At 38.6% G+C, this 23765-nt stretch overlaps 1 protein-coding gene across 4 annotated transcripts in view; it reads left to right on the top strand.

Annotated features, from left to right (window-relative positions):
* The window catches only part of LOC138168697 (cytochrome P450 2C19-like), a 35947-nt gene that overhangs the window by 2346 nt on the left and 9836 nt on the right, over positions 1 to 23765 (top strand). For 3 of the 4 annotated variants that reach the window (XM_069097588.1, XM_069097586.1, XM_069097587.1), the window contains exons 3-5: positions 4808 to 4957; positions 8083 to 8243; positions 8862 to 9038. In XM_069097588.1, the coding sequence (XP_068953689.1) occupies positions 4808 to 4957; positions 8083 to 8243; positions 8862 to 9038 (488 nt within the window). The remainder of the gene's footprint in view (positions 1 to 4807; positions 4958 to 8082; positions 8244 to 8861; positions 9039 to 23765) is intronic. The other variant, XM_069097589.1, reaches the window with a different exon arrangement.

The raw sequence follows: 23765 nt of genomic DNA, 5'->3' as shown, positions 1-23765 counted from the left end.
TAGCTTCATGTTATAGCCAGTTAGAGTTGGAAGAAAGAGACTAAGGGAAAAACAAAAAGAGAGAGAGACAGAGATACAGACAGAGAGAGAGAAAGGGAGAGACAGAAAGGAGAGAGAGAGAAAGAGAAAGAGAGAGAAAAGGAAAGAAAGAAAAAAGGGTAGAAAGAGAAAAGAAAGAAGAAAGGAAGGAAGAGAAAGAGAAAGGAAGGAAGAAAAGCAGAAAGAGATGAAGAATGGAAGAGAGGAAAGAACCAAAGAAAGAGAGAAGGAAAGAGAGAAAGAGAACGATTGTGGGGTAGAAGAGTCCTGGATGGAGAAGGGAGATCTAATTCTCCTCTCTATCTAGCCTTTATAGTTTGCTGTCATCATTCGCCCCTTAGGTGTGACTTTGACCTTCAAAAATCCATTACTCTACTTCATTTTCCAGTTGGACGCAATTTTCTCCTTGCCGTTGAGAGACCCAGAGCTTAGCAGTCTAGCACCTTACATTAGTGTTCTCCTACTAGACAATAACTGCAAGTTTTTATAGTCTAGGAACACGCCTCCTGGCAATTTGACCAATGTCTTCTACATCTTCTCTATGAATATGTCATAAGAGGTATTCTCAGATGCCTTGCTGAAATCTGTATCTGGTACATCAAGGCGTTGCCTATAGGTCTGATAATACTGCAAAAAAAAAAAAAGAAATTAGATTAGGCTAGCAAGACCTATTCTTGATGACTGCATGCTGACTCTTAGTCACCACCCTTTCTAAGTGTTCACAAATCAACCTCTCTTAAGAGTAGAAAGTAAGTAAATAACTGAGGCAAGACCCCATACTGTGGAGGACACTGAATCATTTTTCTTGCCATTTATCTCTTGTTGGGCATAGCAGAAAAGGCTGAATGGCATGCAATAGATGTACAAGGTTAGAAAATTTGCCACAAAATGGATGAAATGAAGCTGGTAGTCAGGGATTTGCTATCTGCCACCAGTAACAGGTAAATCAAAATTATTTCATTATGCAAGGATAATGATTATGCAAAATGTTGAGCCTTTGAAGACTATGCAAGATGTAGTATAGCCAATGTGGATCAGAATCCATATGAAGAAAAGGTATCTATATTTTTTTAAATATTCTTAAAAATTAAAATAATCTGGCTACTTCTGGAATAGGTCACCTTGCTTAGACTACTGGAGCTAAAATCAGGGCAAAAATCCCTCTCTCATGACATTCTATAATCTACAGCCTAGCTTAAAAGTCCTTGATAACTTTTTTCATTGCCACTCCTGATAACGTGACTGGAAGGCAATCCCATTTCTCTACTATAGCAAAAAGTAGAATACTTGTAGTAGGGACATTTGAGTAAATCCAGGTAGGAAATGAATGAATGAGCCAACAATAACGGCTAACAAATATAGTACCTATTATGTGTCAGCTTCTTTGCTAAGTGCTTTATAAATATTATCTCATTTGGTCTTTGCAACAAGTCCAGTAGCTGGGTGCTATTTTTAGTCTTCATTTTTCAGGTGATGTAATGGAGGCAAAAAGAGTGTTAGTGACTAGCTCAGCTAGTAAGTATCTAAGGCTAGTCTTGAACTCAGATTTTTGCCTACAGGCCCAGTGTTCTATCCATTGTGCCACCTAGCTGCTTTGGTTATTAGACAACAATTTATCTATAAAAAGATCTGGGATATCTTAATGGACTTTAGGCCTGATGTAAATCAGCATTAGACATGGCAGCCCATGGAAGCCAAGAATGGCCTTGTATTAAAGGTGGGATCTGAGCTGAGTATTAAAGGAGCCTAAAGAAACTAAGAGGAAGGAGAGCATTAAAGTCATGGGGAAGGGAAAGGGTAAGAACAGAGCCAGTGTGAAGGTACAGAAATGGAAAATGGAGTGCCATGTGGGAGGATCTGGGGTATAGTTTGCAGAGGGGAATGAGATGGAGGAAGACTTACACCTATCATGTGCCAAGCACTGGGGTTGGTGTTGGGAGATGCAAAGACCACCTCGACTGTAGTCAGTGCCCTCAAGGAGTTTACAGTTGGATGGGGTGGGGAAGAGACATGTACATTTACATAAATATATACATGTATGCATACATATATGGATATACATGGATATATACATATATATTATTCATATATTTATGTAGAAATATATTCACATTATAGACACACACACACACACACACAGGCAGCTGTGGGGATCAGCCAAGCCCTCAGTCTACAAGGTGGCCCTTGAGCTGAGCTCAGAATCCTGGCAGACTGAGGCCAGGATGGGGTATGATACCAGGAAGGAGCACAATGGAGGAGGAGCAGTCCTGTTCACCATCATGTGCTTGGAGGGGAATTACGTGCAGTAACGTTGAAAGGGTAGGTTGGGGCCAGATTGTGAAGCCCTAAAGAGGAGTTTATGTCATTGATCCTGAAAGTAATACAGGACCACAGAGTTTGTTTGGAACAAGAATGATATGGTCATTTTATCACTTGAGAAAAATCACTTTGGTTGTAATCTTTCGTGCTGGAAGAAGACCAAAATGACATCACTATGTCAGGGTCAAGGCACAGTGGGTCTGACTGTGGCTCATCAGTCCAGTCCCTCTGGTAGGTAGGTTAAGGGTGAATTGGAGAGAATAGACTGGAGGCAGAAATATTGCAGTATTCCTGGGAAAACAGTGATGAAGGCGTGGGATCAATTGTGAAAACTGATATAGGGCATCTAGGTGACTCAGTGGATAGAACACTGGTCCTGGAGTTAGAAGGATCTGAGTTTAGTTCTGGCCTCAGACACCTGACACCCTGGGCAAGTCACTTAGCTGATATTGCCTCCCCTCCCTCTCAAAAAAGAAAGCCCATGTAAAGATAAGAATGATTAGGTAGCTAATTAGATGTGAGGGTGAGGGAAGAGTTAGGGATCAAGGACTCTACTGAGGTTGTGACCCTGAGTAACTGGAAAAGGGGCTAGTTCCCTCAGCAAAAGTAGGGGACAGAAGGGGAGTTTTGGATGAGGAAGACAGTGAATTCAGTTGTGGATGTACTGATTTTGAGATGTCTACAGGAAGTAAAGATATGGGAGTATGAAGGGTAGTGATTGTCCTGTTATTTTCACTTCATTTCATGACCTGGGTGGCAAGAATCCAGAATTTTGTTCAGGATTCCTGAGTCTTAGGCTTAGTCTGAGACTTAACAATTCCTGACTTTAGGTGAGTCACTTAATCTTTCTCAGATTCATCATGTATAAAATGGAAGAGAGCACTGGACAATTTCATAGATCCCTTAATTATAACAGTCTATGATTCAATGGAATCAGATACAGAACAAAGACAAAAGTTTAAATTTTCTGAAGCAAAATTTGGCAAAGCCCTTTCTTCAGCTCTTCACCTGTGATGAAGGGGACTTGCTCCTGTTTCTTTTGGGGGGGAAAGGTTCTGAGGCAAAGCAGGAGGTCCTTAAGCTGCACAGTTCCTTGGGTTGTGGGATCAGGAGTCTGTGTTAGTGAATGCCATTTGTGAGATTGGCATCAATGAGCACACTGATTAGCAGAATGAGCAGAGAGCAGAAGACCTGTGCTGGGGATCTCAACTTTGCCGCAGATCCTAGGAGGCCTCACTGTGTTAGCTTCTACTTTTTCAGAGAGGTATTTAGTGAAGCCACTATTAATTAGCAGGAATACCCTTCACTTTCTTTTTCCAGAGTTTCCTTATGAAGGATCTTGAAGCAGAGGGTGAAGGATTTGATCCTGATAAAGGTCCTATGAAAACAGGATTACAGGCAAAAGTATAGTTCCCAATATGAGGGTAGTTGGGTGAAGTCCTCATCCTATATTGGAATCAGAAGGTTATATCTGAATGTAGGAAGGTGTGATGTATTCAAGGAAAGAAGGACATGACAATTAAACTTTAGCATCTGTATCATGTGTGTGCCCCAAAATTAACTACAATTCTTTGTATACTTGATAAATTTAGTTTTGACTGAACATTCATTTCCCCATGAACAACAATTCTACATAATACCTTTATTTAGGAAAAAAAAAAGAAAGCTCAGAAAAGATGTCTGACACAGGGACTGCTAGTGAGTTTATCTCACGTTCTATGATTATTGAGGGTTCATCTTGTGGCTCACTTATTTCAGTTATGTGCAACTCTCTGTGACCCCATTTGGAGTTTTCTTGGTAAAGACACTGAAGTCAGTAGTCATTTCCTTTTCCCGATGAAGAACTGAGGAAAACGGGGTTAAGTGACTTACCCAGGGTGACATACATAGTAAATGTTTGAGGTTGGATTTAAACTCGTGAAGATGAGTCTACCTGACTCCAGGCCCAGTACTCTATCTGCTGCACCACCTAGTAACTCACAAAAAGACAAGAAACAGAGAATCTCACCCTTTGGTATCTGTGTCAAATAGGGAGACCAGGACTCCAATATAGCCAGAAAATACATCGTAATCCTTTCTTTTCCTTGGGTCAAAAGACACGTAGGTACAAAAAAACTTATTCTACAACCACTCAGGGTCTCAAAAATATGTGAAGTGAAGTTTATTCTGGCATCCCTCTTTGTGGTCACTTCATTTCCACCCACCCAGGAGTAGGTGTAGGGCCACCTAATGTGTTTGTGACTGTGCTGAAGGGAGAACAGTGTATGGGATCGGACAGGAAACAGTACTGACAGAGGACAAAGAGAAAGCAAACTGACATCCCCCCAGTTGACTCCATTCTCCTAGAACAAGGGGTGTGGGTCAAGGGCCCCTGGGCATGGACTTTTTGACATGGGCTGTAAGGAACTTTGGTATTTAAGGTTTCTATTCTTCTGGCTCCCTGTTGTAGGACTTGGTATGAGCAATGGAGAGAGATGGAAGGAAATCCGCCGCTTCTCCCTCATGACCCTGAGGAATTTGGGGATGGGGAAGAGGAGCATTGAAGAGCGAGTTCAAGAAGAGGCAAAGAACCTTGTGGAGGAATTAAGAAAAACAAAAGGTTGGTGTTTCTTACTTTGTTACTATGAGCTTGGAAAAATCCATCCTGTCCCTGGTAACTTATGCAGACTGAGGCTGGCCCAAGGAATTTTCTGTAGTCTGAAACCACCATGTTTGCGCTTTGGGGCCCATCCTGGGGATATGGCCCTGAGGGTGTGGTCATTCCTAGAAGCCCTGAAGGGTCAGGACAGCTGAGAGAACAGATGAGAGGCAGTGCAGCTCTGCTGATGAGTTCATGCTAGCCTTGTGAGGAGGCAGGGTGGGGAGGAACATTTAGGGGGATGACTTTCCATTTTCATTCCTTTTCAGATGGAGTAGAGCTCACAAGAACCTTTGTTACCTTTGGTCAACAATAGGGAGAGAAGGCTTTACTTTAGGATCATCTTGGGGAGTCAAGGATTTTCTTGACATTTTGCTGACCAGCTGAAGAAAGGGAAGCAGGGCTGGAAACTTTGCTAGGAAAGCATTGAGCTGGTTCAGCAGTATCTCTTGGTTTTTGACCATCACCTCCCTCAAGCTATTCTTCTCCCTTCTGTCAGCCCCCTCCCTTTTCTTTCCCATTTCCCCTCCTACTTCCTATAAGGTAAGTTAGATTTCTATACTTCACTGAGTACATTAGTCCCTGTTTGGGCCAAATCCGATAAGAGTAGGGTTCAAACATTGCTCATCTTTCTCCTTTCTTTCCCTCTGCTGTAATGGGTCTTTTGCACCTCTTCATGTGATGTAATTTACCTCTTTTCAACTCCTCCTTTCCTCTTCTGTCAATACAATCCTTTTTCACCACTAATTAGATTTGTTTATTATCACATCAAACTCAATTTATTCTCACTCTTTCTGTCTATGTATACCCCTTCTAAATGTCATAATAAAGATGCAGTTCTCAAGAATTGTAAGTATGATCTTCCCGTGTAGGAATGTAAACAATTTGCCCTTATTGAATAACACGTTTCTTTTTCTTTCCCGTTTACTTTCTACCAGAGTGAGAGGGACCTTTCCTGTTAATCCCCCAAGGCTCCTGGGTTAGGAGACGGCTGCCCCCTGTCTTTCTGCTGGCACAGCACTTCCAGGGCTCTTACTGGGGCAACATTTTCTGGGGTTTAGAGGTCAGTAAGGGAGAGTGAGAGTGACTTACTACTTACTCCACCATCTTGGTTCCCGGAAGTCCAGTAGCATCTCTTGGAAGCTCTTTCTCTTCATGTTTCATCCTCCTCCCTGATCTAAGTTGTCTAGCAGAGGGGTTTGCTTCTTTCTGTGAAATCTGAGACTTAGACAGGACCACAGGGCACTGTAGGAGGACATAAATAGACAAGGAGATGCCATAAATTCCATGGGATAACTGATTTTTAAACCATAAAAAGCAAAGCCTATGTGTTTGTGTGTGTGTAAGTGTGTGTGTGTGGGGGGGGCTGGTTGGCAGGAATTGGGTAGTACTAGGGTACTGTCAGACATTGCCCCTATTTAGCTATATGAGCTCTCCTACTCCAGAATATTTCACCAGGTATAATACAGGAATAAAATGAGAGCAGCATTCCCACACCACTGTGGAATCTGGAGCTTTTGCCATACTCTGTGTAGATGTTGTCTCCCCTTTTATAATGTAAGCTCTCTGAGGGCAGGGACTGTTTCACTTTTGTCTGTGTTCCCCTGGTGCTTAGTCCAGAGCCCAGTAAGAGCTCAGTAACTGCTGGTGAGTTGGTGGATTGATACTCTCTCCTCAGTTTCCTCCATGATGCTTTTCTCTACTGGTTCTTCCTGACTGATTATTGATTCTCAGTATTCTTTTTCAGGATCACTATCCACCTTCAGTCACCAAAGTGTGTATATCTCTAAGACTCTGTCCTTGGCCCTCTTTAATGTAATCATCTCCCCTCTGATCCTGATGGAGACAACCCAGGACCTCCAAATCCAAGGGTCTGGGGAACAACAGTAGTTTCATTCCAGCGACCACAGCCACTCCCTTTTGGAGATGCAGCCTAGGAACTGCTCTCAGAGTCACCTACATTGAAAAATAGTTACAAAATGAGTTCAAAGTAGTTTAGGGAGCAGGAACACCTGATCCAGGCTGGTCAAATAACGTCCACCTGACACTCATCTCCCCTCTGACCCTGATGGAGACAGCCCAGGTCTTTGAGGCCAAGACCTTGGGAATAACAGTGTCCTCCCTACCTCCAAATCACTACTAGGTCAATCTCTACAGTTCTCATTGAAAGGATAAACCTTTGAGGAGAAGGGGCCCATGTTTCTCATCAGCACTGGCAACAACTGTTGATCAGCTTCCACCAACAGGTGGATAAGTACAAGGGCCATAGGAATGGAAGCAATCTCCAGACAATTGGCCCTAGTTCAGCCCTCACAGCTCCTATCTGGGGAAGCAACTCCTGTGGGAAAAGGGGCTGGAAGTCACCACCAATGACCAGCCAGTTTTATTGTTAAGGCTGATTGGGCCAGCCTGGCTAAAGTAGTGGGGCACCCTGAGGGAGAGACAAGAGGCACTATACTCCAGTGAAAGTAAGCTGCCATTGCCACCTTGACTTCACTCCTTGGGCAGCCCACGACCCTGAACCTAAGAGCATTTGGAATAGCACGGCTTCCAGCCCAGTGCCTGCAACTCTCATTCTAGGATTACTAATGGAAATCAAATGAAATACAATTTTAAAATAGACATGAAGAAGTCTGAAAGCAAAAGCTTGTCAGAATGAGGTGAGGAATAGGGATTTAGAGAAGGGAAGTGATATGGAATGATAGGAAGAGCCCTGCATTTGGGGCCAGGAGAGAATGTGGATTGCATTCCACTTCTTGATCACTACTAGTTGTGGCAAAATCAGCTAATTTACTTGAGCTTCAGTAACCTCATGTATAATATTGGAATTGTTCTATTTGCTCTTAGGATTCTTATGTGGATCAAATGAGAGGCTTCTTAGAGGGTGGTTTATTTTCAACCTGGTTGTGTCAAATAAATGTCAGCCAGAATGTCAGCTACAGGAGAGTCAGGTCCTACCTCAGGCAGGCAAACCTTCCTTTTAATCACAATGACAACATTAAAGCCTCTCTCTCTCTCTCTCTCTCTCTCTCTCTCTCTCTCTCTCTCTCCCTCTCTCTCTCTCTCTCTCTCTCTCTCCCCTTTAGGATTACCATGTGACCCCACATTCATCCTTGGGTGTGCTCCTTGCAATGTAATCTGCTCTATCATTTTCCAGAAACATTTTGAATATAAAGACCAGAAACTTCTATATTTAATGAAGCTTTTAGATGAAAACAGCAAGATCTTAAGTTCCCCGTGGATTCAGGTGAGGACAAAGTTCTCTCCTTTTGGAGATCAGCATTTTTTTTCACTACTTCAAATAAATTATTGTAAGGAACTAGGTTAGAGTTCTTCATGTAATCCTTTGGGAGGTAGAGCTATCCACACTAGGATAGAGTCACATTTTCTTTTTCATTGACAGGGACTAAAGGCAAAGAAGGTCACCACCATATGGCCTGATTTAAAGGACATTATAAGACACCTCCCTGGAGTTGTTAACTGACTGGTCACAGGGAATGAATGTTAAAATTCATGTTGCCATAGAGAAGCTAACTTTTCCCTTGAGCACCTGGGTTTGGATTGGGTTAGCAGATGAGCTAGCTGTCCCAATGGAAGGAGTTAGGCAGAGGTCTTAGAAGGCCTCAAAATGAGAAAGGATGAGACCTTTTCTGTAGGAAGCAAGAACTAGAATTAAGGCCAACAAAGGCTCAAGCAACCAAGAAACATAATACTAAAGTATTTTTGTGGGGTTTGTATAGGAAATAATGAGAAATGTCACTATTTTGCACCCTTATTCAGACCTCTTCTGAACATTAGCCAAATATTAGAGTAGAGAATTATTTTCTCTTAATAATAAAGTATGATATAAAATTCTGCTTTTTAGGTCTACAATTCTTTTCCATCTCTAGTACATTATCTCCCTGGATCTCATCACGAAGTCATTAAAATTTCTCATTTACTCAATGAATTTATTTTGGAAGAAGTGAAGGAACACCAACAGACACTGGACACCAGTGATCCTTGGGACTTCATCGACTGTTTCCTGATGAAAATGGAGCAGGTACAGTGTGGGCGGCAAGTCTGAATCTCAGGTCTTGTACATGGAATGGCTTCTGTATTAGAGTCTGACACATTCAGAAACCTAGAGCAGTAAAAAATCACATATTAATTGTAGTGTGCTCAGAGCAATATATGGGCAGACAGAAGAATTAGAAGATAGCACCCTAGCTCTAATGGAATTCTGAACGCAACAGAAAGAAGGAGGCAAATGTAAGGGAAGAGAATAATTATCAGGAATGTGTAAGGAAAGACAAAATGGATTATAAATTAAAGATTTCAGTGATGAAGGAATTTGGAATTAGCAAGAAATATAATATTTGGGGAGGGATAACGTAAGGCTTCCTTCTGGGAGAGTTAGGTTTTGATCTGGGTTCTGAAGGACATCCTAGAGCTAGGCATTGAGGAGTGGGAAGGACCTTTCAGGATCCTGCAAAGAGAGTGGGGTGTAGGGAACCCCACTCTGAGCAACCTGTTTGGAATGGAGGGGCTGCTGTCATAGGTACTTGTTGGGAGGATGGAGGGTTTTTTCATCAAGATGGTGGAGTTAGAAGTTCCTCACTTTCCAGACAACAAAGAGCAAAACCAAGCAGAAGAAAAATCCATGAAATGTTAAAACAAAGAAAACCCCAACCAATTAAGAAACAAAACAAGAATAAAGCAATACACTGATGTGATTCACATGGAGTAAATGAAGCTGTAAAAGTACCACAGACATGGCAGAAAGTAAAAGATATGCTGATGGACATCCTGAAATGGATTAATGACCCAAGTAAAGGAATGAAATATACTCTGAGGTCAACACCAATGGTTTTCTTCCAAGACCAACCAGAAAACACACTAATTCAAAAACACTTTATTTTAACAATATAGGAAAATCCTTCCTTCCTCAGCCTATGCACATAAAAGTCTATTCTCTCACAGATTCCCTCCCCATTGAACTCAGGTCCTCCTGGCTCCAGGGCTGCTGTTCTGTTCACTGCACCACCTAGCTGCCCCATAGGAGATTTTTAGAGCAGTTCCATACAGAAGTCTCTTATAATAGTCTCTGTTTAGGTTGTGACAATCTTTTTTTTTTATTTTATTATTTTTTTCAATTAATTTGTTTGTTTCCTTTTAGTTTACAGGATGCAATTCCACAATTCCTTGAGTTTCACATTTTGTCCCCCTCTCTACCCTCCCCCCCATGGCGGCATATAGTCAAGTATAGGATCTGTAAATACTTTCACATTATACATTAGTCAGGTTATAAAGATGGATTGTATCAGATGGAATGAAAAATGGTAAAGGGGACATAAAACCAAACAAGAAAAGGAAAAAGATCTGGTATTTTGCTTCCACCTGGATATAAACTCATTTCTTTCTAGTTCTTTCTCTGGATGCACATATTTCTCTCCATCATGAGTCTTTTGGGATTGACTTATATCACTGCATTGCTAAGAAGAGTCCAGTCTATCAAATTGGTCATCACACATACGTTGTGTCTGTAATTGTGTACAAATTTCTCCTGGTTCTACTCTTCTCACTCAGCATCAGTTCATATAAGCCTCTCCAGGTAAATATGAAGTCCATCTGCTCCTTGTTTCTTATAGCACAATAGTATTCCATAACATGCATATACCACAACTTGTCCAGCCATTCCCCAATTGATGGGCATCCCCTTAATTTCCAATTCTTTGCCACCATAAAAAGAGCTGCTATAAATATTTTTGTACCTATGGGTCTTCCTCCCGCTTCTATTATCTCTTTGGGATATAACCCTAGGAGTGGTATTGCTGGGTCAAAGGATATGAAAGTATTTATAGCCCTTTGGGCATAATTCCAGATTGCTCTCCAGAAAGGCTGGATCAGTTCACAACTCCACCAGCAATGCATTAGTGTTCCAATTTGCCCACATCCTCTCTAGCATTTGTCATTTTCCTGTTTTGTCATCTTAGCCAAGTGAGATGTGGTACCTCAGAGTTGTTTTGATTTGCATTTCTCTAATCAATAGTGATTTAGAGCATTTCTTCATGTGCTTATAGATATCTTTAATTTCTTTCTCTGAAAATTGCCTGTTCATATCCTTTGACCATTTATCATTTGGGGAATGACTTGTATTCTTATAAATTTGACTCAATTCTCTGTATATTTTAGAAATGAGTCCTTTGTCAGAGACATAGGTTGTAAAGATTCTTTCCCAATTTCCCACCTCCCTCTTAATCTTGGTTACATTGGCTTTGTTTGTACAGAAGACTTTCAATTTCATGTAGCCAAAATTATCCATTTTACATTTTATAATGTTCTCTAATTCTTGTTTAGTCATAAAGTCTTTCCCTTTCCACAAGTCTGACAGGTAAACTATTCCTTGTTTTAAGAGACTGCTTACAGTATCAACCTCTATACCTAGATCATGAACCCATTTAGACTTGATTTTGGTATATGGTGTTAGATAATGGTCTATGCCCAGTTTCTGCCATACTATATTCCAGTTTTCCCAGCAGTTTTTGTCAAATAGTGAGTTCTTATCCCAAAAACCAAGGTCTTGGAGTTTGTCAAACAATAGATTACTATAGTCGTTGACTTCTGAATCTCGTGTACCTAATCTATTCCATTGATCCACTACTCTATTCCTCAGCCAGTACCAAGTAGTTTTGATGACTGCTGCTTTATAGTACAGATTGAAATCTGATAAAGCTAGTCCACCTTCCCTAGCATTTCTTTTCATTAATTCCCTTGATATTCTGGACCATTTATTCTTCCAAATGAATTTTCTTACTATTTTTTCTAGCTCTATAAAGTAGTTTTTTGGTAAATTGATTGGTATGGCACTAAATATATAATTTAATTTAGGTAAAATTGTCATTTTTATTATATTAGCTCGACCCAGCCACGAGAAATTGATATTTTTCCAATTAGTTAGATCTGACTTTATTTGTGTGAAAAGTGTTTTGTAGTTGTGGTCATACAGGTCCTGGGTTTGTTTTGGTAGGTAGATTCCCAAATATTTTATAATGTCTACAGTAACTTTAAATGGGATTTCTCTTTCTATCTCTTGCTGTTGAATTTCATTGGAAATATATAGGAATGCCAGGGATTTATGTGGGTTTATTTTATATCCTGCAACTTTGCCAAATGTATTTATTGTCTCAAGTAGTTTTTTGCTTGATTCTTTAGGATTCTCTAAGTATATCATCATCTCATCCACAAAATGATAACTTGGTCTCTTCTTTGCCTAATTTGATTCCTTTGATTTCTTTTTCTTCTCTAATTGCTACTGCTAACATTTCTAGTACCAGACTGAATAAGAGGTGTGATAGTGGACACCCTTGTTTCACCCCTGATCTTATGGGAAATGCTTCTTCCTTCTCCCCATTACATATAATACTTGCTGATGGCTTTAAATAGATGCTACCTATTATTTTAAGGAAGGCTCCATTTATTGCTATGCTTTCTAATGTTTTTAATAGGAATGGATGTTGTATTTTGTCAAAAGGCTTTTCTGCATCTATTGAGATGATCATGTGGTTTCTGCTAGTTTTATTGTTAATATGATCAATTATACTGATGGTTTTCCTAATATTAAACCATCCTTGCATTCCTGGAATAAATCCTACCTGATCAAAGTGTATTATTCTTGAGATAAGTTGCTGTAGTCTTTTTGCTAGTATTTTATTTAGAATTTTTGCCTCTATATTCATGAGGAAGGTTGGTTTATAATTTTCTTTCTCTGTTTTATCTCTTCCTGATTTAGATATCAGTACCATATTTGTGTCATAAAAAGAATTTGGTAGGACTCCTTCTTCACTGATTTTCCCAAATAGTTTGTAGAGTATTGGAATCAATTGTTCTTTAAATGTTTGATAGAATTCACTAATAATCCATCTGGCCCTGGAGATTTTTTCCTAGGGAGTTCACTGATGGCTTGCTCAATTTCTCTTTCTGAATTGAGGTTATTTAAGTAAGTTACTTCCTCTTTAGTTAATCTGGGCAACTTGTATTTTTGTAAATATTCATCCATTTCCCTAAGATTGTCAAATTTATGTGCATACAATTGGGAAAAATAATTCCTAATTATTGTTTTGATTTCCTCTTCATTGGAGGTAAATTCACCCTTTTCATTTTTGATACTCATAATTTGGTTTTCTTCTTTCTTTTTTTATCATATTGACTAAGGGTCTATCAATTTTATTTTTTTTTCATAAAACCAGCTCTTAGTTTTATTTATTAATTCAATAGTTTTCTTAATTTCAATTTTATGTCTCTCCTTTGGTTTTCAATATTTCTAATTTAGTATTTAATTGGGGATTTTGAATTTGTTCCTTTTCTAGGTTTTTCAATTGCATGCCCAATTCATTGACCTCCCTTTTCTCTAATTTAATCATGTATACACTCAGGGATATAAAACTTCCCGTAAGAACTGCCTTTAATGCATCCACAAATTTTGGTATGTTGTCTCATTATTATCATTCTCTTGAATGAAATTACTGATTGTTTCTATAATTTCTTGTTTGACCCAGTCATTCTTTAAGATTAAATTGTTTAATTTCCAATAGTTTTTAGTCTGTCTTTCTATGACCCTTTATTGCATATAATTTTTATTGCATCATGATCTGAGAAGGATGCATTTAATATTTCTGCCTTACTGAATAGAATTGTGAGGTTTTTATGCCCTAGAACATGGTCAGTTTTTGAGTATGTGCCATGAACTGCTGAGAAGAAAGTATATTCCTTTTTATCCCCATTCAGTTTTCTCCAGAGATGTATCATACCTATCCTCTCTAAAATCCTGTTCACCTCCTTAACTTCTTTCTTGTTTATTTTGAGGTTAGATTTATCAAGTTCAGAGAGGGGGAGATTTAAGTCTCCCACTAGTATAGTTTTGCTATCTATTTCTTCCTCTAATTCCTTTACCTTCTCCTCTAGGAATTTGGACATTAAACCACTTGGTGCATATATGTTAAGTAATGATATTGCTTCATTCTCGGTGGTGCCTTTTAACAGGATATAGTTTCCTTCCTTATCTCTTTTAATTAGGTCAGTTTTTGCTTTTGCTTTATCTCAGATAAGGATTGCTACCCCTGCTTTTTTTACTTTAGCTGAGGCATGATATATTTTACTGCATCCTTTTACCTTTACCCTGTGTGTATCCCTCTGTTTCAGATGTGTTTCTTGTAAACAGCATATTGTAGGATTATGATTTCTAATCCATTCTGCTATCCATCTCCATTTTATGGGAGAGTTCATTCCATTCACATTTACAGTTATGATTGTTATCTGTTTCTTTCCCTCCATCCTATTCCCGCCCCTGTTAATGTTCATATTTTCCCCCTTCTCCCTTCCCCCCTTAATAGTTTTCCTTTTGACCACTTCCTCCCTCAGTATTCCCTTATCAGCCCCTCTCCCTTTTCCTCCCCTTTCCCCTTACTTCTTCCCTCCCTACTAACCACCCCCCCCTTTTGTAGCCCTTTCCCCCTCCTACTGCTTGTAGGATATTTTTATACTTAATGAAGTATGTTATTTCTTCTTTGCACCAAGATTGACAGGCACAAATCTCATGCAAAGCTCCTGTCCCTCCCCTCTTTCCTTCTAAAATGATACTTTTTGCGTTTCTTCTCCATAGAGTCCTATGCTTAACTGGTTGTTATTCCCTCCTTGCACCAGAACCAATGAGGGGAAAGCTCATATGATTCTAATATCCCTCCCTTCTTTTCCTCTGCTATACAGTTTTTATGACTCTTTGTGTGGCATAATTTACCCTTTTCTATTTCATTCATTCCCTTTCTTCCATTGCAGTCCCTTTGTAGCCCTTAATAAGATGTTTTTTTAATTGTCATTTTGTGTATTTTATAGTCATACCCTCTACTTGTCTATATCCAGTTTGCTCTTATCAAATAGCAGGGTGTGTGTGTGTGTGTGTGTGTGTGTGTGTGTGTGTGTGTCCTTGTTTACCTTTCTACGTCACTGTGGAATCTCGTAATTGGAGGTTGAATTTTCCATTGAGTTCTGGCTTTTTTATCAAGAAGGTCTGGAACTCTGTTATATCATTGAATGACCATCTCTTTGCCTGGAAGAATATGCTCAGTCTCACTGGGTATGTGATCCTTGGTTGTAACCCGAGCTCTTTTGCCTTCCAGAAAATTGTATTCCACTGCCTACGATCTTTCAGTGTAGAGGCTGCCAAATCCTGTGCGATCCTCACTGTGGATCCTCGATATTTGAATTATTTCTTTCTGGCCACTTGAAGTATTTTCTCTTTTATCTGGTAGTTCTGGAGTTTGGCCACAACATTTCTAGGACTTTTCCGTTTGGGATCTCTTTCAGCAGGTGTTCGGTGGATTCTCTCGATTTCTATTTTACTCTCAGGTTCTAGTATCTCAGGGCAGTTTTCCTTAAGGAGCTCTTGGAGAATGTTGTCCAAGCTCATTTTTTCATCATGATTTTCTGGTAGGCCTATGATTCTCAGATTATCTCTCCTGGATCTGTTTTCCAGGTCAGTTATTTTTTCTTTGAGGTATTTTACCTCTTTTTCTAATTTTTCATTCTTGTTGTTTTGTTTGACTAATTCTTGGTTCCTCATAGAGTTGTTTCAATTTGGTTGATTCTAGTTTTTAGCAAATCATTTTCCTTGGTTAATTTTTGGAGCTCCTTTTCCATATCACACACTTTTCTTTTAAGAGAGATGTTTTCTTCATTATAATGTTTTTCTAATCCTGCTATTTTAGTTTTGAGAAAATTATTCATTTTGTTTTCTATCTCTCTCATTTGGTTTTCAAAGTTCCTTTTGATCTCATCTAGGAGAGCTTTCTGTGCTTGGGACCCGTTCCCTGTTGATGTTTCAGCTGTGGATGTGGAGTCCACATTGTCTCCCTCTGAGTTTAGTTCCTCCCTCTGAGGATAGTAGGATTCCAGAGTCTTTGTCTTTGTAGTCTGCTTTCTACCCATTTTGAGGCAGGGCCCTAGCCACGCCCTTCCTCTAGGATCCCAAGCCTTTACTGTAGAGGGTTTTGCCCTGAGGCAAAAGTTACCATGTTTTCAGGGTCAGAGGAGGGGTTTGGAGCAGGTGAGGCTCACTCTGTCATCCTGGTCTTTGGAGGTCATGATAGGGGCTTTTTTTCCCCTTAAATTTCTGGGCTATGAAGTGGTAGCCCCAGGAGTATTTGCTGTCCAGGACAGGGGCCCTGTATTTGGTTCTTACCTTTCTCTTTCCAGTCCCAGACCTTTGGCGATAGGCCTGGTAGTGGCTCTTGTGTTTGGTGGGACGACTTGCCCTCCGAGTTGATCAGGCCCCTTCCAGGCCTGCCTCTGCGGAGAACCTTTTTTTTTACCTTTATTAATTTGTTCATTTACTTTGAGTTTACAAGATTCAGTTCCCCAGTTCTTTGAGTTTCAAATTTTCTTCACTTCCCTCTCCCCCATAGAAGCATACAATCAGGTATAGGATCCACAGATACTTTCACATTAGACGTTGATCAGGTTATAAAGAAGGATTGTATAGGATGGAATGAACAACGGGAAAGAGGAAACCAAACCAAACATCTAAAAGAAAGAGAGCGGGTAATTTGCTTCAATCTGCATTCAAACTCTCTTCTTTCTAGTTCTTTCTCTGAATGTGGACGTCTTTCTCCATCATGAGTCTTTTGGAGTTTACTTGTAGCCCTGCATTTCTGAGAAGAGCCCAGTCTATCAAAGTTGGTCATCACACATACGTTGTGTCTGTAATTGTGTACAAATTTTTCCTGGCTCTACTCTTCTCATTCAGCATCAGTTTATATAAGCCTCTCCAGGTAAATATGAAGTCCATCTGCTCTTCATTTCTTATGGCACAATAGTATTCCATTACATTCATATACCATAACTTGTTTAGCCATTCCCCAATTGATGGGCATCTCCTTAATTTTCAATTCTTTGCCACCACAAAAAGAGCTGCTATAAATATTTTTGTACCTATGGGTCTTCCTCCCGCTTCTATTATCTCTTTGGGATACAACCCTAGAAATGGTATTGCTGGGTCAAAGGACATGTAATTACTTATAGCCCTTTGGGCATAGTTCCAGATTTCTCTCCAGGATGGCTGGATCAGTTCACAACTCCACCAGAAATGTATTAGTGTTCCAATTTTTCCACATCCTCTCCAGCATTTGTCATTTTCCTGTTTTGTCATCTTAGCCAATCTGACTGGTGAGATGTGGTATTTCAGAGTTGTTTTGATTTGCATTTCTCTAATCAATAGTGATTTAGAGCATTTTTTTCATATGCTTATAGATATCTTTAATTTCTTCCCCTGAGAACTGTCTGTTCATATCCTTTGACCATTTATCAGTTGCAGAATAACTTGTATTCTTATATATTTGACTCAGTTCTCTGTTTATTTTATAAATGAGGCCTTTATCAAAGACATTGGTTGTAAAAATTCTTTCCCAATTTCTCACTTTTCTCTTAATCTTGGTTACCCTGGCTTTGTTTATACAGAAGCTTTTCAATTTCATGCAATCAAAGTTATCCATTTTCCATTTTATAATGCTCTCTAATTCTAATTCACTACCAATCCACCACCTAGAAATTTGAAAAGCTCCTATCTGGACTTCCAGGGACCAGGATGGCAGAGTGAACCCTGGCTGCTCCAATTCCCCCCCATACCCTGAAAACATAGTAAGTATTGCCCCAGGGCAAAACCTTAAACAGTAAAGGCTTGGGAAGCCTAGAGGAAGGATGTGGCAAGGACCCTGCCTCAAAATGGGTAAAAAGCAGACTGCAAAGGCAAAGACTCTGGAATCCTACTATTGTGAGAGGGAGGAACCAAATTCAGAGGGAGACAGTGTTGACTCCACACCCATAGCTGAAGCCTCAACAGGGAAATGGTCTTAAGCGCAGAAAGCATTCTTAGATGAGTTCAAAAGGAACTTTGACAACCAAATTAGAGAGATAGAAGATAAAATGAATAATTCTTTTAAAACCCAATTGCAAAATTAGAAAAACATTACAATGAAGAAAGCAGCTCTAAAAACTAGAATCAACCAAATTGAAGCAAATAACTCTATGAAGAATCACGAATTAGGCAAACAAAACATCAAGAATGAAAAATTAGAAAAAGAGGTAAAATATCTCAATGGACAAATAGCTGACCTGGAAAACAAATCCAGAAGAAATAATCTGAGAATCATTGGACTACCAGAAAATCATGACAAAAAAATGAGCCTAGACAACATTTTCCAAGAGCTCATCAAGGAAAACTGCCCTGAGATATTAGAACCAGAGGGTGAAATAGAAATTGAGAGAATCCATTGGTCACCTCCTGAAAGAGATCCCAGAGGATCCTGAAAGACATCGGAGGGAGTGGAATACAATTTTTTGCAAGGCAAAAGAGCTCGAGTTAAAACCAAGGATCACCTACTCAGCAAAACTGAACATATTCTTCCAGGAAAGGAGATGGTCATTCAATGATATAACAGATTTTCACACCTTCCTCATGAAAAAGCCAAAGCTCAATGGAAAATTCAACATCCAGTTACAAGATGCAAGAGAGACATAGAAAGGTGAACAAGGAAAATACACACACACACACACACACACACACACACACACACACCCTGTTATTTAATAAGGGCAAACTGTTTATAGACAAGTAGAGAGTATGAGTATAAATTACACAAAATGACGATTAAAAAAACCTTATTAAGTGCTACAAAGGGACTGCAATGGAAGAAGAGGAAAGAATGAAGCAGAAAAGGGTAAATTATGCCAAACAAAGAGGCATAAAAACAAAATAAAAGAGGGGAAGAAGGGAGGGAGATGAGCATTATATGAGCTTTTCCCTCATTGGTTCTGGTGCAAGGAGGGAATAACAAAACCAGTTAAGCATAGGACTCTATCTAGAAGAGACACAAAACATATCATAATAGAAGGAAAGAGGGGAGGGAGAGGAGCTTTGCATGAGATCTGCTCCTGTCAATCTTGGTTCAAAGAAGAAATAACATACTACGTTAAGTATAAAAACCTATCATATCCTACAGGCAGTAGGAGGGGGGAAGAGCTATCAAAAGGGGGGAGGGTTAGAAGGGAGGGAAGAAGTAAGGGGGAAGGGGAGGAAAAGGGAGCGGGCTGATAAGAAGGGAATGTTGAGGGAGGCAACAGTCAAAAGGAAAACTCTTAAGGAGGAGAGGGGAGGAGGGGAGAAAAATAAAAGCATAAACAGGGGAGGGAATAGGATAGAGGGAAATAGACAGATAGTAATCATAACTGTGAATGTGAATGGTATGAACTCTCCCATAAAACAGAGACAGATAGCAGAATGGATTAAAAACCATAATCCTACAATATGCTGTTTACAAGAAACACATCTGAAACAGAGGGATACACACAGGGTAAAGGTAAAAGGATGCAGTAAAATATATCATGCCTCAGCTAAAGTAAAAAAAAAAGCAGGGGTTGTAATCTTTATCTCAGATAAAGCAAAAGCAAAAATTGATCTAATTAAAAGAGATAAAGAAGGAAACTATATCCTGCTAAAACACACCATCGAGAATGAAGCAATATCATTGCTTAACATATATGCACCAAGTGGTATAGCATCCAAATTCCTAGAGGAGAAGGTAAGGGAGTTAGAGGAAGAAATAGATAGCAAAAGTATATTAGTGGGAGACCTTAATCTCCCCCTCTATGAGCTTGATAAATTGAACCTCAAAATAAACAAGAAAGAAGTTAAGGAGGTGAATAGAATCTTAGAGAGGGTAGGTATGATAGATCTCTGGAGAAAACTGAATGGGGATAAAAAGGAATATACCTTCTTCTCAGCAGTACCTGGAACACAGACAAAAATTTACCATGTACTAGGACATAAAAACCTCACAATTCAGTGCAGAAAGGCAGTAATATTAAATGCATCATTCTCAGATCATGTGCAATAAAGGGCCATGGAAAGACAGACTAAAAACTAATTGGAAACTAAACAATTTAATGCTAAAGAATGAGTGGGTCAAACAAGAAATTATAGAAACAATCAATAACTACATTCAAGAGAATGACAATAATGAGACAACATACCAAAATTTTGGGGGTGCAGTAAAAGTGATTCTTAGGGGAAGTTTTATATCCCTGAGTGCATACATGAATAAATTAGAGAAAAGGGAGGTAAATGAATTGGGCATGCAATTGAAAAACCTAGAAAAAGAAGAAATTGAAAATCCCCAATTAAATACTAAATTAGAAATAATGAAAACCAAAGAAGAGATTAATAAAATTGAAATTAAGAAAACTATTGAATTAATAAATAAAACTAAGAGCTGGTTTTATGAACAAACCAATAAAATTGATAGACCCTTAGCCAATATGATAAAAAAAGAAAGAAGAAAACCAAATTATGAGTATCAAAAATGAAAAGGGTGAATCTACCTCCAATGAAGAGGAAATTAAAACAATCATTAGGAATTATTTTGCCCAATTATATGCACATAAATTTGACAACCTTAGTGAAATGGATGAATATTTACAAAAATATAATATTTACATTAATATTATTATTACATTATTATTGTTACAATATTTACAATAATAAAATATTTACAAAAATTTTCCCCAAAATGCCCAGATTAACTGAAGAGGAAGTAAATTACTTAAATAACCCCAACTCAGAAAGAGAAATTGAACAAGCCATCAGTCAATTCCCTAGGAAAAAATCTCCAGGGCCAGATGTATTTACTAGTAAAATCTATCAAACATTTAAAGAATAATTGATTCCAATACTCTACAAACTATTTGGCAAAATTAGTGGAGTCTGCCAATTTCTTTTTATGACACAAATATGGTACAGATACCTAAATCAGAAAGAGATAAAACAGAGAAAGAAAATTATAGACCAATCTCCCTCATGAATATAGATGTAAAAATTTTAAATAAAATATTAGCAAGACTACAGCAACTTATCGCAAGAATAATACACTTTGATTAGGTAGGATTTATTTCAGGAATGCAAGGATGGTTTAATATTAGGAAAACCATTAACATAATTGATCACATCAACCATAAAACTAGCAGAAACCACATGATTATCTCAATAGATGCAGAAAAGGCTTTTGACAAATTATAGCATCCATTCCTATTAAAAACACTAGAAAGGGGCGTCCAGGTGGCTCAGTGAGTAAGAGCACCGGTTCCAGTGTTGGGACGACCTGGAGATCGAATCCCGGGCTCAGACGCTCAGCACCACACCCAGAAATAACTGGCCGTGTAACCTTGAGCAAGTTACTTAACCCCAATTGCTTTAAAAAACACACACACACACTAGAAAGTACAGGGATAAATGGAGTCTTCCTTAAAATAATAGGTAGCATCTATTTAAAGCCATCAGCAAGCATTATATGTAATGGGGATAAGGTAGAAGCATTTCCAATAAGATCAGGGGTGAAACAAGGGTGTAATCTGGTACTAGAAATGTTAGCAGTAGCAATTAGAGAAGAAAAAGAAATCAAAGGAATCAAATTAGGCAAAGAAGAGACCAAGTTATCATTTTGTGGATGATATGATGATATACTCAGAGAATCCTAAAGAATCAAGTAAAAAACTACTTGAGACAATAAATAAATTTGGTAAAGTTGCAGGATATAAAATAAACCCACATAAATCCTCAACATTCCTGTATATTTCTAATGAAATCCAACAGCAAGAGATAGAAAGAGAAATCCCATTTAAAGTTACTGTAGACATTATAAGATATTTGGGAATCTACCTGCCAAAACAAACCCAGGATCTGTATGACCACAACTACAAAACACTTTTCACACAAATAAAGTCAGATCTATCTAATTGGAAAAACATCAACTACTCGTGGCTGGGTCGAGCTAATATAATAAAAATGACAATTTTACCTAAATTAAATTACATATTTAGTGACATACCAATCAATTTACCAAAAAAATATTTTACAGAACTAGAAAAAATAGTAATAATATTCATTTGGAAGAACAAAAGGTCCAGAATATCAAGGGAATTAATGAAAAGAAATGCTAGGGAAGGTGGTCTAGCTATATCAGATTTTAATCATTATTATAAAGCAGCAGTCATTAAAACTACTTGGTACTGTCTGAGGAATAGAGTAGTGGATCAATGGAATCGATTGGGTATACGAGACTCAGCAGTCAATGACTATAATAATCTACTCTTTGATAAACTCAAAGACCCCAGTTTTGGAGATAATAACTCACTATTTGACAAAAACTTCTAGGAAAACTGGAATATAGTATGACGGAAACTGGGCATAGACCATTATCTAACACTGTATACCAAAATTAAGTCTAAATGGGTACATGATCTAGGTGTAAAGGATGATACTGTAAGCAATTGGGGAAAGCCGATTTATTTTTTACCTGTCATTTTTTTACCTGTCATATTTATGGAGAGGGGAAGACTTCATGACCAAACAAGAATTAGTTTGTGAGAATCTTAAGAATGCCATATGCTTTCTCCCCCGCATTACCCACAGTGGGAGTAGGCCTCCATTAACTTCGACTTGACCTAAGTCCTCTAGCACCTGCCTGGAGTTCCTATGTTTTTAACTTTCTTATCTTTAGTCCATAGGATATTTGTTATATATTCAATTTCTGACCTCAGTGGTAACTTTTCCTCAGTACCAACAGCACCTCATGGTTAAGGGCAAAGGATTTAGCGCCTTAATTTCCTCCTTAGTAAAATGACAATAATAATGTACTACCTCTGTCACAGAATTTTGATGAGGATAAAATGGGAAAATATACATGGACCCCATTTTATAAATTGTTTATATATATGTATGTAGACATATATGTTGATAATTGTTTTCTTCCCCATTAGCTAAACTAATAAATAATGCTTATCTCACTAAACTAATATAAAGTAATAGGATGTATAGCTTAGTAAATCAGGAGGAAAATGCAATAGCTTACATTTATATAGTGATTATAGCTTAGATTTATATAGTGCTTGTGCATCTGCTGTTTAGTTATTTCAGTCTCATCTGACCCTTCAGGATTCCATTTAAGGTTTACTTGACAAAGATCCTGAAGTGGTTTTCCATTTCCTTTTTCAGCTCATTTTACAGATGAAAAAACAGAGGCAACCAGGCTTAAGTGACTGGTTCAGGGTCACGCAGTCAGTAAGTGTGGGTAGTCAGATTTGAATGTAGGAAGATAAGGCTTCCTGACTCTTGGCCTCAATCCACTGTGACACCTAGCTGCTTGTGTATATCCATGGATATTATTGATGTATTTTATGTAAGTATAGATATCTTGAAAGATAACATGATACAGTGCAGTTTTGTCAAACATGAATAGAAATGTTTTCCAGTAGTTCTCATATTGACTTAAAATACAAACAAATAATCATTATCTATGTTGTACGGTATTTTTTATGTATTTTGCTAAACATTTCCCAATTGCATTTTAATCTGGTTTGGGCCTCATACAGTTTTTCTGGTTGCTTGTGGCCTGAGGGCTGAGAGTTTGACACCCCTGATGAAGTAGAGAAAGAGCTGGCCTCAGAGTCAGCCAAAACTGAGTTCAAGTCCCTTCTCTGACACAAAATGTCTGTGATACTGGGCAAATCACTTAACCTGACAGTGCCCTAGGGCTAGGTAACTCTCTTGAGACTAAGTTTTTCAGAGAAAGTGCAGACTTGCATTGGCAGAAAGAATTTTTTACCAGGAAATTATTTGTGCTAATGAAATCATAGGTCTACTCTCTCTCTCTCTCTCTCTCTCTCTCTCTCTCTCTCTCTCTCTCTC

The sequence above is a fragment of the Petaurus breviceps genome, unplaced genomic scaffold (genome assembly GCF_028583685.1).
Source record: "Petaurus breviceps papuanus isolate PSGF00001 unplaced genomic scaffold, PetGlider_PUasm1.0 37, whole genome shotgun sequence".
Classification (NCBI taxonomy): domain Eukaryota; kingdom Metazoa; phylum Chordata; class Mammalia; order Diprotodontia; family Petauridae; genus Petaurus; species Petaurus breviceps.
The sequence above is the reverse complement of the archived record's forward strand: the minus strand, read 5'-3'. Positions and strand labels throughout refer to the sequence as shown.